This window comes from Mytilus californianus, unplaced genomic scaffold, assembly GCF_021869535.1.
Source record: "Mytilus californianus isolate M0D057914Y unplaced genomic scaffold, xbMytCali1.0.p SCAF_3, whole genome shotgun sequence".
Taxonomy (NCBI): Eukaryota; Metazoa; Mollusca; class Bivalvia; order Mytilida; family Mytilidae; genus Mytilus; species Mytilus californianus.
In genome coordinates this window covers 90,466,627-90,484,129 of record NW_026262679.1, presented here as the reverse complement: position 1 = coordinate 90,484,129, position 17,503 = coordinate 90,466,627, and the positions used below count along the sequence as shown (strand labels likewise).

The 17,503-nt window shown below is 31.4% G+C and overlaps 1 protein-coding gene across 1 annotated transcript in view; it reads right to left on the bottom strand.

Annotated features, from left to right (window-relative positions):
* Positions 1 to 3,720: 3,720 nt before the first annotated feature.
* LOC127735377 (meiotic recombination protein REC8 homolog) overlaps positions 3,721 to 17,503 on the bottom strand; it is a 30,365-nt gene continuing 16,582 nt past the window's right edge. The window contains exons 10-19 of the mRNA XM_052245543.1: positions 16,844 to 16,992; positions 14,282 to 14,423; positions 13,834 to 13,986; positions 12,937 to 12,997; positions 12,102 to 12,215; positions 11,273 to 11,409; positions 9,167 to 9,357; positions 8,751 to 8,957; positions 7,562 to 7,671; positions 3,721 to 4,906 (exon numbers count right to left, since the gene is read on the bottom strand). Coding sequence (XP_052101503.1) covers positions 4,830 to 4,906; positions 7,562 to 7,671; positions 8,751 to 8,957; positions 9,167 to 9,357; positions 11,273 to 11,409; positions 12,102 to 12,215; positions 12,937 to 12,997; positions 13,834 to 13,986; positions 14,282 to 14,423; positions 16,844 to 16,992 — 1,341 coding nt within the window. The 3' untranslated portion in view covers positions 3,721 to 4,829. The remainder of the gene's footprint in view (positions 4,907 to 7,561; positions 7,672 to 8,750; positions 8,958 to 9,166; positions 9,358 to 11,272; positions 11,410 to 12,101; positions 12,216 to 12,936; positions 12,998 to 13,833; positions 13,987 to 14,281; positions 14,424 to 16,843; positions 16,993 to 17,503) is intronic.

Genomic DNA, 17,503 nt, shown 5'->3' with positions numbered 1-17,503 from the left:
AGTAACAACACTTGGTCAGCAACTCATAAGGAACATTCATGCCATGTTTGGTTCAATTCCATTCAGTGGTTCTCTAAAAGAAGACAATTGTATGTATTTCCCATAGGGTCCTATGTTAAACTAAGTCCCCCGCTGTCGGCCATCTTGGATGATGGATCGGCTGCAAAGTAACAACACTTGGTCAACATCTTATAAGGAACATTCATGCCATGTTTGGTTCCATTCCATTTATTGGTTCTCTAAAAGAAGACATTTTTATGTTTTTCCCAAAGGGTCCTATGTAAAACTAAGTCCCCCGCTGGGGGCCATCTTGGATGATGGATCGGCTACAAAGTAACAACACTTGGTCAGCATCTCATAAGGAAGATTCATGCCATGTTTGGTTTCATTCCATTCAGTGGTTCACTAAAAGAAGACATTTGTATGTATTTCCCATAGGGTCCTATGTTAAACTAAGTCCCCCGCTGGCGGCCATCTTGGATGATGGATCGGCTACAAAGTAACAACACTTGGTCAGAACCTCATAAGGAACATTCATGCCATGTTTGGTTTCATTCCATTCAGTGGTTCTCTAAAAGAAGACATTTGTATGTATTTCCCATAGGGTTCTATGTTAAACTAAGTCCCCCGTTGGCGGCCATCTTGGATGATGGACCGACTTCAAAGTAACAACACTTGGTCAGCATCTCATACGGAACATTCATGCCATGTTTGGTTCCATTCCATTCAGTGGTTCTCTAAAAGAAGACATTTTTATGTATTTCCCATAGGGTCCTATGTTAAAATAAGTCCCCTGCTGGCGGCCATCTTGGATGATGGATCGGCTACAAAGTAACAACACTTGGTCAGCACCTCATAAGGAACATTCATGCCATGTTTGGTTTCATTCCATTCAGTGGTTCTCTAAAAGAAGACATTTTTATGTATTTCCCATAGGGTCCTATGTTAAACTAAGTTCCCCGATGGTGGCCATCTTGGATGATGGATCGGCTACAAAGTAACAACACATGGTCAGCACCTCATAAGGAACATTCATGCCATGTTTGGTTTTATTCCATTCAGTGGTTCTCTAAAAGAAGTCATTTGTATGCATTTCCCATAGGGTCCTATGTTAAACTAAGTCCCCCGCTGGCGGCCATCTTGGATGATGGATCGGCTACAAAGTAACAACACTTGGTCAGCACCTCATAAGGAACATTCATGCCATGTTTGGTTTCATTCCATTCAGTGGTTCTCTAGAAGAAGTTCAAAATGTAAAAAGTTAACGCCGACGACGGACGACGGACGACGGACGCCAAGTGATGAGAAAAGCTCACTTGGCCCTTCGGGCCAGGTGAGCTAATAAATGAATAGACAAAAATGTGAGGTTAATTATTGTGATTTCAGGAAAATCTGCAAACAGATTTATGTATCAGATATCTGAATGCAAGTTCTTATTATTGTGATAATCACCAAGTCCCATAATTCGCATTAATAAAAACCTCAAAATGATTTCTGAATTTGCAGTAACTATGATTATCAACCTTCAACCTTGTTTGGAACAATATTCAGCATGGAAAAACTGCAACTGTACTGTTTTTCAGTGTATTTGTTGTTCTAATTCTAGTTTAGATGCATCTTCTAAGAATTCATTAGATTTAAGACCTATTTTTATAAAGCCAAGAATTCCATCTCTAGTAACTTTCTTTACCTTGAACATATTGAGCTAAAATTCAATAGTGATCTCCCTCCCCTTGTGTGTTACCATATATCCAAGTTTGATTCCAATCCCATGTATGGTGATGGAGAACCTTTTCTGCTCTTATTTCAGTTTATTTTTTGAATCAATGACATTGATGTATTGACCGTGGAATCAATATGGACCTTCCAAACTTATTGTGAACATCTATGCAAGTTTGGCTCCAATCTCATGTAAAGTGTAACTGTCCAGAAACCAATTTTTTCTCACTAAGTCAGTCAATCTTTCGAAACTAGGACCTTGATGCGAGAGGTAGTGACCTCGAAATCAATTTTAAACCTTCTCTCATTATACTTATTATTAGCTCACCTTGATGAAAGGCCAAGTGAGCATTTCTCATCACTTGGCGTCCATCGTCATCTTTTTTAACTTTTACAAAAATCTTCTCCTCTGAAACTACTGAGCCAAATGTAACCAAACTTGGCCACAATCATCATTGTGGTATCTAGTTTTAAAAATATGTCCAATGACACCGCCTGCCAACCAACATGGCCGACATTGCTAATAATAGAACATAGGGGTAAAAATGCAAGTTTTGTCTATTATCTTGAAAACCACAATGAATAGAGAAAATTTGATGGGGCAGAAATGTTCACAATGTTGTTATCTACCAATTATCCACATATATCAAAACTGTCAGACGACTTCTTATAAGAGTTAATGTCTTTAAAAATGACAAATTTTACCATTTTTTTTTTTCATTTTTGCCTATTATCTTGAAAACTATAATAGAGAGAAACATTAAATTGCCAAAAAAAATCAACAAGACAAGTTCTCCAAATAAGTTTAAACATGGTCGAAATCGTCAGTCGATTCCTTATTGGAGTTATTGCCCTTTGATGACGATTTTTACCATTTTTTTGCATTTTTGCCTTATATTTTAAAAATTATAATAGATAGAACTTGAATAAGCAAAATGATCAGCAAGACATGATCTACAATTAAGACTATATGGAGGAAATTGTCTGATGACTCCTTATTGGAGTTATTGCCCTTTAATTACGATTTTACCATTTGTTTTTTGCATTTTGCCTTATATGAAAAAAATTATAATAGATAAATAGACACTGTAAATCTCAAAAATGATTAGCAAGGCAGGATCTACTAACAAGTCAAATTTTGCAGATATAGTAAGTAGACTGTCACTCTTTATAGGAGTGATTGCCCTTAAATGAGGATTTTTGTTACCCTCTTTTGTGTTTTGAGCAAAAACCAAAGAAAATAGAGAGAAACTGAACAGACTAAATGATCAGCTATACAAGATCAACAAAACAGAGATTTTTGTTATGAATTCTATTCTCATCTGCAATGTTGGAGTGTGTCCTTTGTTGAATATGCACATAGACCAAGGTGAGCAACACAGGCTCTTAAGAGCCTCCAGTTACATACATGTTAGGTTGCAATACAATATAAAGCATTAATTCATTCAGAAATCAGGATGACTGACAAGTCAAAAATATATATTCTCAGTACTTTATAGGGTGGAGTATAAATTTAAACTATAAAATTGAACAGTAAACATCGATTCAAAGGGAGATAACTCTAAACTATATTTTCAATTTTTAAACTGAAACATTAAAAATAAAAAATGTCCTATATATTTTATTATTTTCTGTCTCAGTATCATTACAAGATCTTAACTAAATGGTCAGATTGGAAGGTTTTTTGTTTGTTTTTTTTCAGACATGTTAGCCTGACAATGAATGCAAAGTGATAGATAAAGCCAAACCTACAAAGATGAAATAAAAAATTAACATAACTACTTTATTAAAAATTTCTTTTATTCGTTAAAATATAATGTGCATGATTATACTTAGTTTTCTACATCATATAACAAACAAATCAACAATCAAAGTATAACAGTAAAATTTGTTTAAAAATCAATTCAACAATTAACTCGTATAAATCAACAATTTAATAATTAACAATTCTTATAAATCAACAATTCAAAGCTTTATAACTATGATAAATCAACAATTAAATAGTTAACAACTATAAAATATTTCAACAATATTAGTTTAACTTGATATGGATTTAATATTTACAGGTTAAATATTTAACAGCTAGCATGATTTGAATATAAGAAATACATTCAGACAACAAAAAGATGCAAACAGTTCATTCCTAAGCTTTATAAAACTAAACTGGTAAAAAATCTTGTTAAATCAAAATTACCAAATATTCTACTTGACATAAACAACTCGCTCTTCTTTCAATGTAAAAATAAATATGAAGTGACGCTGTAATTGATATGCGACTTAATGCTTTCACAATGTTTATTTCAAGATTTACAAATTAATTTTTCCTGTAAATTTAATTGTTTAGATAAATATGATTCTTGAGTGTATTTTACTCAAGTATTAACTGAAAAGGGTGGGATTATGCTTTTCCTGTCCTCCATTATTTCAATGTTTATATATAGACACATTTCAAAACATACACAATGTGTCAGTTCATTTTTCGTGTAAAATGGGTTTTTTTTTAAAGAGCACAATGATTTTAAAATGCAGATTCTCCAATTATAATCCATAATTTTATACTTGTTAAAAAAGTAGAAAGAATGGTGGATCATAAAGAATTAATTCTTAATTAAAATTATATCATAATACAAAATATATGATGATGCATAATCTGAATCATATTACTGGGAAATCTTGTCATGATTCACTTTATGGAATAATATAGTTTATGTAAAAATAGGTATAAATATACTTCTAAAAATTCCTGTAAATAATATATATTTGGCATATATATCATATACCAAAGACACTAAATATAACTTAACCATCATAAACAAAATCTTAATTAATTCATTCATAAAATAAAAATACAATTAGTTCATAATGATTTTCTTAATTTTAATTCTATGAAGAAATATATATTAAGAGGTTTAAAGTCTGTTTGAACTTATTTACTTAAAAAAAAACTTTAAATTAGAGACATTATTCTACCTGCCTTCACTTATATTTAGCATTCCAACTTATAAACATTGAGCAAATTCTAACAATTCTACACACTAATAAGACTTCAAGTTTGCTGTCATAACATCAGCATGTAGACAATACAGCCATCCATTTCGTGAATGCATCCATTAAGAGGTTCTCCAGATGTAAATATCTTCAAAGGCTGCCTCCTGTTCACATTTTACCTTTTTACTTCGGCACAAATCTGAAATATAAGATATACCAGACAATGCAGTAACTGCAAGTACTCGTATTTTGGTGCTTTGTGTCTAATGTTTTTTATGTGAGTTGTTTGTGTTTTTTGTTATAAATTAGGCTGTTGGTTTTCTTGTTTTAATTGTTTCACATTTTTCATGTTGGAGCCTTTTATAGTCAACTATACATTATTGGTTTTTCTCATTGTTGAAGGTCATATGGTGGCCTATAATTGCTTACATCCACTTCATATGAACACAGATGGATAATGGTCTCATTGACAACCATACCAAATCTCCTATTTTTACAATGAAATAATGAAATTGTGGATCCAGGTCAGGTGAGTTGTGTGTTGAAAAAAAATTGATAAGTGTCATTTAATAACTTATTCTGCCCTTAACCAAATACAACCATTAAACTTGTTATATTTTACCAGCTTTCAGCCATATTAATTTACTATTTAAATGTGTTTTAATGTTTATTTACTACTGAAAAATATAGGCCACACCTGCTAGACTAAAATTAATTTGTAAAAAAAGATGTATTTGTGATACATATCCTAATAAAAAAAATCATTGTGGTTGATGAATGTGGCTCATGTTGTCTGAAGCAAAAACTACAAAAAAATTAGTCAAAATTATGATTTTCATTGCAAGAGTGCTCAACTATGATGTCCTTGCTGTTGAAATGCATCAGAGCTTAGTGATTTTGCATTGGTCATATATTTGTACATTTTTTTTCATTAAATGTTTACTAATATCACTGAATTTAAATTTCATAGTATTTTAGTGCCAATATTGACACTTCATAAACCTACTACTTACATAATATGTAAAGATAAACATGATAAACTAAATGTATTACTGTGGATTCATTAACATTTGTGGGATACCAATTTTTCGTGGATTTGATGGGTTAAGGTGAACCACAAATTTGAATGATCAACGAAGTACAAATTTTCTGTAGATTCGTATGCAGATTTTGGCAAAATCATGAAATCAAATATCCATGAAAATACAATATTCCCTCAATCCACGAAATTGGTACCCATGAAAATAAATGAATCCACAGTAATATTTAAAAATTTCTCAACAATATTTATTCAAGTTATAATATAGAAAGGAGAAAATGTTACAGAAAAAAGATTTCTTGTGGTTGTAAAAAGCATGACCAAAATTATCTCACATTCTGGTCATGAAGGACATTTTTTATTCATCTAAAAATCAACCTATCACATTCTTTTTAGAAAACATAGCATAAGTTTTCTAACTATTAAAACATGTCAAAAAGTTATGCCTAAAGTATTAATTGTTAAAAAAATACAAAAAATAATCTAATTACCACTCCTTTTTATGTCCAAGTCATTGAGATAAAGCACAGATTCCATCTGCAATTCTTATCTTTACTAAAAAAAACAGCCTATTATCATCAAGAATTTCAAGAAAAGGGGTACAACCACGTATTTCATGAGATTAACAGAAGGCCTCAAAAGTTAATGTTATTGTTATTACAGATACTTGTTCGTAGTAATGGTGGATTAATAGATAAAACAAGAGTGCACACGCTGAAATGTCTCGCCTGCTTTACTGACCATTGATTTTATGTTGAAAGTCTTAAAGATAAAAGGTTTTACTAAAAGCATAACAGAAACTTAACATTTTTAAAGATCTATGACAATGAGGTCAAGGTCAGATAAATCGTGTCAGACAGACATATACACCTTACAATTTTTTTATGCATCAAATATAGCTGACCAAAAAACAGGCCAAAACACAAAAACTCAACATTGGCCATTGAACTATAAAAATGAGGTCATGGTCAGATGATACCTGCCAGACAGACATGTACATCTTACAATCATTCCATACACCAAATATAGTTGACCTATTGCTTATAGTACTTGAAAAACAGACAAAAACACAAAACTAAATATTGACCAATGAACCATGAAAATGATGTCAAGGTCAGATGAGACCTGTCAGACAGACATGTACACCTTACAGTCATTCCATACACCAAATATAGTTGACCTATTGCTTATAGTACTTGAAAAACAGACCAAAACATAAAAACTTAACATTGACCAATGAACCATGAAAATGAGGTCAAAGTCAGATGAAACCTGCCAGACTGACATGTACCCATTACAATCATTCCATACACAAAATATAATTCACCTACTGCTTATAGTATTTGAGAAATGGACCTCATCACGTAACTTTAAACCTTGATCACTGATACATGAAATGAGGTTGAGGTCAGGTGAACTCTGTCTGACGGACATGTAGATGTTGCAAGGAACTCATATGCCAAATATAGTTATCGTATTACTCATAATAAGGGAGAATTCACATGACAAAAAAACTCATTTTTTTTTTAAGCAGTCACAGAACCATGAAAATGAGGTCAAGGACAATGGACATATGATTAACGAAACTTCTTAACATAAGGTATCTGCATACAAGATATAAAGCATCCAGGTCTTTAACCATCTGAAATATAAAGCTATATAAAAATAGTTAACGCGGCCGCTGGATAGTAATACCTATGTCTCGCATACTGCGACTTTTGTTGCAGCCGAGACAAAAATGATCTTATGTAACTCAAAGGTGGATTAAAGAAGAGAGTACGATATAAAAGGCAAAATGTAGCAATATGTACAAACCTAATAAGTCGGAGAATATTTTTGCTGCCTGTGTTCTGTCAAACTGATTTGGTGAACATATTGTCTGAAAAGTTGTCCATTCTTCTTCTCTTGTGTATCGTCTGATCAGCCTACATAAATAAAAAAAATATACTTTAAACTGATATTTTTTTTTCCAATATTTCTTACCAGTGAAAAAGGTTTTCTTCCAACATATACATGAAATTTTATACATTTAAATTATTTTTTTTTCAATCTAACAATCCATTTATTCTAGGATTAATGAAAGCAGAAGGTTTGAATGACCAAGAAAATTTCCCTTTTCTTAATGATAAACTTTCCTGTTTTGTTTTCCAAAGAAGTGATTTATTGTAAATAACAACAAATTTAAGATAACTGGTATTTGTTGCTTTCCATCTTTCCTTCCAAATATGTATCTTTATTGAAAGTATTTAAATAGACATATCTTCCTTACAAAGCAAGGGTTGTATTAAACTGCAATATATTTGTAACAGTAGAGCATAATTTTCCATCCAAATTTATCAATGTACCAGCTGTGGTTCATACCTAGGACTTCTTTACCAACTGAGCTAGGGCCAGTGGTTACAAATCTACTAGGTTGAGGGAAACACCTCAACTCTTTCCACACCCAAAGAGTCATTTTACCATAATAATATCCAAAATAAAGCCTATACTCTATATTATCATCATGAGTTTTTCATTTGAAACACCAAATGTAACAGTAAAGCATAATTTTCTTTTTCCAAATTACCACCAGCTAGTGTAAAAATGTGGGATGCCTTGTACGAGAAAGCCACATCTATAACAACTGATCTAAAGGATATCTCCACAAGAACAGCTAATTGAGGGAAACTGTTAATCTACTAGGCCAAGGGAAGCACCATTACTTACTAAACAAACTTATAACAATTAATCATCTAAAATTAAAAATTTCATAAAATGTTTATAGTTAGTAATCAAACTACTGTAAATTTAGAAATTCATGCGTGCATTTATTATTGTGAATTCTTTGACATCTGGCATAAATGGGATATCTAATAAGTGGGATTGCAAAAATTTATGAAGGAAACTCACAACTGAAATTATAAAAGTTTTTATTATTTCAAACCTGATACTGTGCATTTTTCGCATTAATAAAAACATCACAATAGTTTCTTTATCTACATTACTTAAATTTTAAACATTGTACCTGAGAAGTTCAGCTGATGTGGGTGTAGAAGTAGTAACAACAGGCAAGGGAATAGGTGTGATAGGAACTTGAGGTTCTTCCATAATGGAGGACAGTTGTGCAAGAGATTCCTGAAGCACCGATTGGTTTTCAGACGTATCTGGTATTAAATTTACATCCATCTCTTCCTCTGTTGTAGTGCTTCCTCTTGTTGTTCTAGATTTTCTTCTGCAACACACAAATAAAAAAATTTAAACCCCCATATTTTACTGTTCTTTATTTACGAACAACATTTTGTATTTCTACAAATCATGTGACATAAACTAATTGGATAAACAAGGTAAAACAGAAATTTATCATCCTTATTAACATTTAAACTAACCTTGAAGTACAAATTTGCCTTGTCCTCAAAAAACTTTCTATAATTTAAAACCTACTTGGATTTACTAACAGCTGGTTCCTCTTTCCCTTTACTCTTATCCAAATCTTTACTTTTGTCTGCCTCTGAATGAGTACTTCTCTGATGAATAGAGACAGGTGTATCATCTAGCAGACGACTCCTAGATAGGGAACCTTCTCTCATCATTTCAGTTGAAGGCTGTTCCTCCATTACATGTTCTGGTATAGCCTGTATAAACAAATTCTTTATTGTAAATCTATAGAATTAATTACATTTTCTATGTGAGAGTATATTGTTTTACCTCTGTCTGTCCATTTGGTCTACTAACCCAGTACATGATTTGTCTACTAATCGTCTATTTTAAAATTAGAAGCTTTTAATTTGCAAAAAAAAGTTTTATACATACATACAAAAAAAAAAAATAATATTGATTCACTCATATAGGGACTTTGCATCAGAAATAAACACATTTTTTCTAAAACCAGTTTTTGGCATGAAACGGGTTATGTTCTTCTCGTATATTTTATGATGGTATGATACTAAACTCCTAACGTGAGGGATTGTACTTGAATTTCATATGATGAAGACACAATCTTTCAAACAATTTAATCCAAGTCTGATGCTGGCATGTCAGTAACTGCTAGTAGCCCTTTGTTAATTTATGTTGATCATTGTCATTTTGCTAAGTTTCTTCTGTTACTTATTCGAACATCGGACTCTGACTTCTTTTAAACTGAGTTTACTGTGCGTATTGCTGTGTGTTTGTTTATTTTACATTGGTTAGAGGTATAGAGGTATAGGGGGAGGGTTGAGATATCACAAAACATGTTTAACCCCGCCACAAGTCAGGAACCTCTGGCCTTCGTTAGTCTTGTATGTATTTTTAATTTTGGTTCATTTATATGTTTTGGAGTTCAGTGTGACGTCCATTTTCTCTGAACTAGTATACATTTGTGTTTAGGGGCCAGCTAAAACCCGTCTCTGGGTGCGAGATTTTATCGCTGTGTTGAAGACCCATTTATGGCCTTGAGCTGTTTTCAGCTCTTTGGTCGAGTTGTTGTCTCTTTGACACATTCCCTGTTTCCATTCTCAATTTTATAAATACTGTATACATTGTCAAGATTTGGATTTTCTTGGACTATTAACAAAATGACAGGTAGTTGAAATTGGGCTGTTCCATTAAAACAAACATGGAACCCAGGGAATACAGCTGATATCCTTACTATGGGCGAGTGTCAAGTGCAGTGAAAATATAAATAAAATTCTTAATTTGCCACTTAAAGATGGCTACCACCATATATCACAGCTGGGTACCATATATGTTTAAATGGAACAGCCCTTAATACATTTTTTGTTTTATTTTGAATAAATGGTGCACTGTTTTGTCCACTCATCTTCTTGTTTCAGTTTAAAGCTAGAAAGTTTTTATTTGGCAAAATGTATGTACAGATATTAATTTTAAGGACTCATTTACAGAATGAAAAGAATGTGATGATTATTTTATATTAAGTCCATACTTTATCCATACATCTCCTACATATATACACACAGTCAAAGATAAAAATATTTTTTTTTGCAGAATGTTCATATTATAATTAATTATCTGTGGATATTTTCTTGATGAAGTTGATAACCATTGCAAAACTATGAAATCAAATATTCATGAAAATACAATTTTTCCTAAATCTATGAAAATGAGGAATATAATATGTTTTAAAAGATAATGTACATTATTTTCATCATGTGACACCCAAGATTTTATCTCTACACATGCACTTGTTTTAATTGCATTGGGTGTGCATATAATTTTTTTTTTCAATTTTAGTATCATGCACTTTTCCTTTTCAATAGGCATTTAAATATATGTAACCGTGTTAATTTTATGACACTATGTATCAAACCATAGAAATAGTTGTTCTTCTTTCTTAAAATAAAATCTTTCAAGCAACGGAAAAAAGTTATAGAATAGCAGTATAATTTTTAAGTAAGTTTACGACAGGAAAACAAACATTGATTATTTTTTATGTAGCATATAATACAAACAAAGGTGGTGATTTTAAAGTTGTTTCTTAAAAGATAGACAACAGTTTCTGTATCATTACCCTTCAATATTTATAGTTTGACTTGTATTCTAAAAACCTACCTCCAAATCAGGCCTAGGTAACTCTTGGTCCTGTATTTGAATCTCTAGTTCCTGCTGCTGTTGAACAGGAGATAGCTGTGGGACAGATTGTGAAACCAATCTTCTTTTACTGCGAGTTGGTCTGGGTTCTTCATCTCCTTTAAAATATAATATAATTTCGATTCTTAGTGTTTTTATGAGTTGTCAGCAAAAAATTGAATACATATATAAATCTATTTCATTTCTATAAATTACTGACATCCAACTTGTTCTTAGGTGTAAAGACTATACTTATTCACATAAACCTAAATTACACAAAAGATCAAAATATTTTTTATTACTAGTAATTTTTAAAAATACAATGTATTGAAATCATTATTATCTGATTTGATTTGACAATAATCAGTGGTGTCAATAAATTTTACTAAATGGTTACTTGACTCATGTAATCTGTCAGAATGAATAATGCTTGTTACTGTAAATTCAGAAATTATTGCGTGCATTTATTATTGCGATTTTATTATTTTAGACTTAAATGCGATTTTAATTTTTACGATTTTGAGAAAAAGCCTGTTTAATTCATATAAAATATTTCAAAATGCGAGTTTAAATTATTGCGTTTTCAACTCTGTCGCATTTTTCGCAATAATAAAAACCTCGCAATAATTTCTGAATTTACAGTATTAAGATACAAAAATAAAATTTATTTCATTGCGTCTGACTCACATATTTCTGGAAAATATTTCATCATATATTATTAAGACAAGAACTGAAAATAAAGAATGGAAAAAAGGGCCTAAAGAGAACAGTCAAAAGTGTTAAAGGGCATCTTTGTCTGAGTAAAATATACCAAGTAAGTCAGGCACACTCCATGCAGGTTGTCCAATATCTGAATCTGTCTCCAGCAACCCATAAACTGCATTCCTTCTCCATAGCTGTAAAAGCCTTGGCTGTCTAGTCATTGCTGAAAATTTTTAAAAAAATATTTGAATTTATGTTTTGTCAAAACTATTGTTCTGTTGTAATGTTTATTTTGTTTTTGTAAAATTCCTTTATTGGTTAATGCAATTGACAATTCTACCTTAAACAAGCTTCCTTGCAATTGGTATATAATTTTACCTGTTAAACAAGCATTAGTTCATTTTGACAAACCATTTTTAATGTCATATTAAAAGAAAAAAGCCAGTTATTTTTTTCCTTGAAACTGGATGAATGGCTGTTTAACGTTCAGTGGCAAATTAAATGCATATTCAGGAAGAGAACATGTTAGTGTGATATATATATGAACCCTGCTTTGTACTAGACTGACATGCTGAGCTGGATTTTCAAGGTGCTAGTTGACAAGGTAACAATCGGAAAAGAAGACATGTCACCTTACCTGGACACATTATTCAGACTTTGAAACAACCAGTTTTTGTTCTTACTCCTGAATGTGGTATGCAACAAAGCAGCAAATACCAATTTTTGTCTTTGGTCTGACCCAACCAGGTTCAAACCCACAACCTCCCACACTCCAGGTGAGCATGCTACCCTGAGACCACCGAAGTGGTTCCCTTGAAACAGGATGATAAGCCCTGACCACATCATGCAAATTAAACAATTAACAATGTCTTTTCAATATACAAATACAGTTTAAATGCACAATTCATTAACATATTATATATATCTTAATTTTGATCTTGTACCTGGCCGTCCTGGATTGTTAAACAAGTCTTGTACTGAAGACTTCTTCAAATCGGGTAAAACCTGAAACAGGATGTCTTAAACTATAAAATGTTCTTTTTTTATCCGACATTCATTTTCTCAGTAACTAAGCCATTTATTAATTTATTAAAAGTATAATTTGAAAACAGAAATAAATATGTTCAAGTTTTATACTATTACCATGATAACATTGCAAAAACCAAAAAGTTAATTATATTCCTTATATAACAGGATACTATTGGCATTAATACTAACAACCTGAATAACTGAATAAATCATACACAAGTTAACAAATTTTTTTGCAACTGGTCAGTTCAAATAACACAAACTGTTATAAAGTTAGAAGAAAAAAAAAGTTCCTAAATTCAAAAATATATTGTGATTCTTATCCAATTCTTTGTTAACTGATACACCAAAGAACTTTGCAAAGTAAACCTTTTTTCAACTTTTTACTTGTAACGGTTAACTCATGAATTCAAAACGTATAGCCCTTATAAAAAATTAGCTATGGTGACAACAAAAAGAGATAATTAAGTATAAAAAGACATTCACATACTACATGCAATATTAGTTAAGTACTGGATTCATAATTATCCGAGGAACACCAATTTTTGTCGATTTCGGTGAACCACAAATCAAAATGTTCAATGAAGTACAAATTTTCTATAAGCTTGTGTGTAGACATCAGCAAAACCACGAAATCTAAGATCAAGGAAAATACAATTTTTCCTCAATTCATAAAAATTGGTACTCATGAAAATAAATGAATTCACTGTACTAGAAATCTGTTTAACCTTCTCTAAAAATAATTCAAGCAATTGTGCAAAAAAGAATGAAGAAGTACAATCTATATACCTATGATTTTACCACATACTTACAAAAGTTTGCATAATATCTTCTCTATTTGTAAAATTTTGTTTCAACTGATCTTTTAGTATTTGACACTGGGCATCAATGCACAAATGACGTCTTTTTCTTTGTCTTCTAGGACTTGGTGGGACAGGGGACAGCTGCAGAGTGAAACTAGCTCTCTGCATGTCATAAAATAAATAAAAAATTAATAATATTCAAACTAAACAATGAAGCTTCCAGATGATTATTCATTTAAATACTGTAAATTCAGAAATTATTGCGAGGGTTTTATTAATGTGAATAACACAACTGGGTTAGCATTGCAATAATAAGAACTTGCATTCTGATATCTGGTACATTTACATGTATGCAGATTTTTCTGAAAGTTATTTAATCATTTTTGTAGACATAGTATGTCACATCTTTATTTAAGTAATGTATTAAAAACAATTGCATTGTATCAGGAATTCTTACAGCTCTTCTAGGTCTCAATTCTGGTTCCTCTGGCTGTGGCATTGGAGTAACCCCAGGAGATAATACTGGTGCCCTCTTTTCTGGTACACTTGATTTATCAGGTTTTGTCATTGGTGTCCTTTCTTTTGGTGATAATAAACCCCTATGGAAATGAGTTCAAAAATAAACAACAGAAGTGATTAATGAACTCTTTTGGTAGAGTAATTTAATCACAGGATGAAACAACTTTGTTAATTTAGTTAATAATCCAGTCCTTCACAATTCAAAATAGTTTAAAATACATGCCATTTCCTATCTTTCAAAGGAAAATGGCATGTATTTTTAACTCAAGAAAATTAATCTAACAAATTAAAAAAAATTGCTATGGTGATCATATTTTCCAAAACCACATACATAACAGTGTGTATTCATTTACTTACATGACCCATCCTTCATCTTATTCTAAATGTGTGTATGTTTGTCAGGAGACAAGTCAAAATGCTAAAAATAATATTCTTTATTTTTTTTTAAATGTACAAGTGATTTCAGAATCACATCTTTAAGTGATTTTGGCTTTGAAAAATTGAAAATTTTCACAAAAATAGACACAGACTTTTTAAAATCACTGAAACAAGTAATCTGAGAAGTAAAAATGTATCAATAAGTGTTTATAACATTTTCTTGATATTTTTCCACCAATCTTGATTTTTTTATTGGTAAAAAGACAAGGATTCTATTTAAAAAACAACAATATACATGCAGAAATTATCTTTTTTTATCGGTTTTTCAGTTTATTTAAAATATGCATAAACTGGAATAATTTGTAGATCAGGACATAACTTTGAAGTAGATCATTCTAACTCTGAAGAATAGTTAATGAATATTTAATTACAGAAAAATTCCCAAGGGTACTTTTAAAAGCTTTAGAGCACTAACTTATTGCCCAAGCGCACTGGTGAAATTGATATACAGGAGAAAGGGATAATTGATCTATGTAGGAAAATTACAGAAAAATTTGTCAAAATATGGAAAATAAATGAAATTAGCATTTGAAGATCAAAGGAAACACCAAAATTGGTGATAACTGAATTTATCAAATCACTGAAATAGGTGATAATGAAATCACTTGTATAAGTAGTACCCCTGACTGATAAAGATGCAAAGTGTTTCAACTTTCGCAAATTCCACCTATAATCTGAATAAACCGTTGACACGGAGATATGTCTGGTCTGTATGTAATTTTGATAGTAAAATACAAATGTTGATATTAAAATGGCGATACGTTAACATGTAAACTATGCAAGGTGGGGGAAGTGTGACAGGATTGCTTCCCTTCATTAGTAGATATTTAGTCAGCCGTAAGCGGTTAATCGAAGGAAAAACTTCTTTAGCTTAGTCGGTATACGCGCTGCCTTGTAACATAGAAGTCCTGGGTTCAATTCCCAGAGGAGACAAAGATGATTTTGTAAGAAGAATCATGCTCTCCGGTTACAGGTATATGGAATCGTCCATAACATTTTTATAAAAGTGAAAGACAATGAATTTGCGAAATTTACACTGATTCCGTTGATTTTGCCAGTTTAATGGACTGGAATGAGATTAAATATATATAAATAAAGGTCTATTCAACAGTTATACTGTAAATCAGTTGTATTTGTTGGTTGAAATATGATGGGATATGCTGTACATCTACTTCAGTTCTGACTAGACTAGAGACTTAATGAGTACAAACCTGACGTCAAATAATGTACTGTAGAAGAAGAACCACAAATAATATCACATTACATCCAAAAACAATTTATATCACATTACAATAATCCAAATTCAATTATGGACGTCCATTAAATTACAATGTCACTGGAAGAAGTTCCCGCGGAAATGTCATGTGTTAAACGGGATAAACCAAAAAGAATTTTAGGTCTATGTTGTCATTCACATTCCGATCAATTTCATAGTTAAATAAAATATATATGTTAGCTAAATTTATATTGGTTTTTAATTTAGTTACTTTATTAGAAAAATGATTTATATCTTGCAGACAATGCTTAATAATATATATTATCTCGACACTGAATCTAAAAACCCCTAAAACATAATGGTATATGGAATTGTCCAAACAGATTTCCTAATATTGATAAAGGTGAAATACATAGAATCAGAATTGTGTACACAGAAATAAGATCAGAAATAAACCCCTTTGTAACAGTGAAAACTAAAAAAAACCTGTATAAAATCATTGTTTATTTAATTTGCTTACATAAGAACCCTGAAGTTGAAACTAAAAACGATTACATGTATCCTGTCAACCCCTGAAAAAAATAATACGGTCTTCTTGACTACTTCCGCGCGCCACGGACTGATTTTTTAATATATTGTCATAGAGTATGTTAACAAGCATAATTAATATTTATGAAAAAGATACAGTATTTTGTGACAAGAGTAATAAGAAAGATTTGATAACAAATCTTTCTAGTCTAGACCTTGTTGCATCTCTTCACACTGGAACTTTGAAAAGAGATAGTAATTTACCCATACAGTATTTTGTGAAATGAGTCAAAAGACAGATTCTATAACATATCTTACTGGGCAAGATCTTGTTGCATCTCTTCATACTGTGGAACTTTGACAGGAGATAGGAATTTTCCCATCTGTAAATCACCTGGTAATGGTTCCTCCAAAATACTTTCTATTAGCTTACCATCAAATGGTGGTAAGTCTTGTTCTGGTTGGAACTGTTGAAATTTGTAAAGATTAATGGTTTAATAGTATATATGATTTTTGGTGACTAATGTCTTTCACTTACTAAACTTTTTCAAGTTTTTTATTTATTTCAATAATGCAGAAGAACACAATTTTGGTGGCATGTCTCAAGTCAAGCAAAAATCTATTCCCTATTTTGTGAGATACATAGACTTTTTGGCTTTACACTACTCCTTGTATGTTACAAATGCTTTATTTGAATACCACGAAATTGAGGTAAAGTTGAAATGTTTCCTTCTAGATGAGGGGATGTATAACAAATGTTTGACCAAATAATGTTGATAAATTCAGGGATGATTCCAGGTGTTTTCAAATGGGTCCCTTGACCATCAAATTGGGAATTTTTTGTCCTAACTGGGAATTTTTTATGCATAAATTCTAAGACGAAATAACATTATTTTCCTGTAAAAACGGAAAATGTATATTAAGTTTCACCTGTACACTGCTGTAAAAGTTGTAACATTTTGAATAATCCTGGACGGG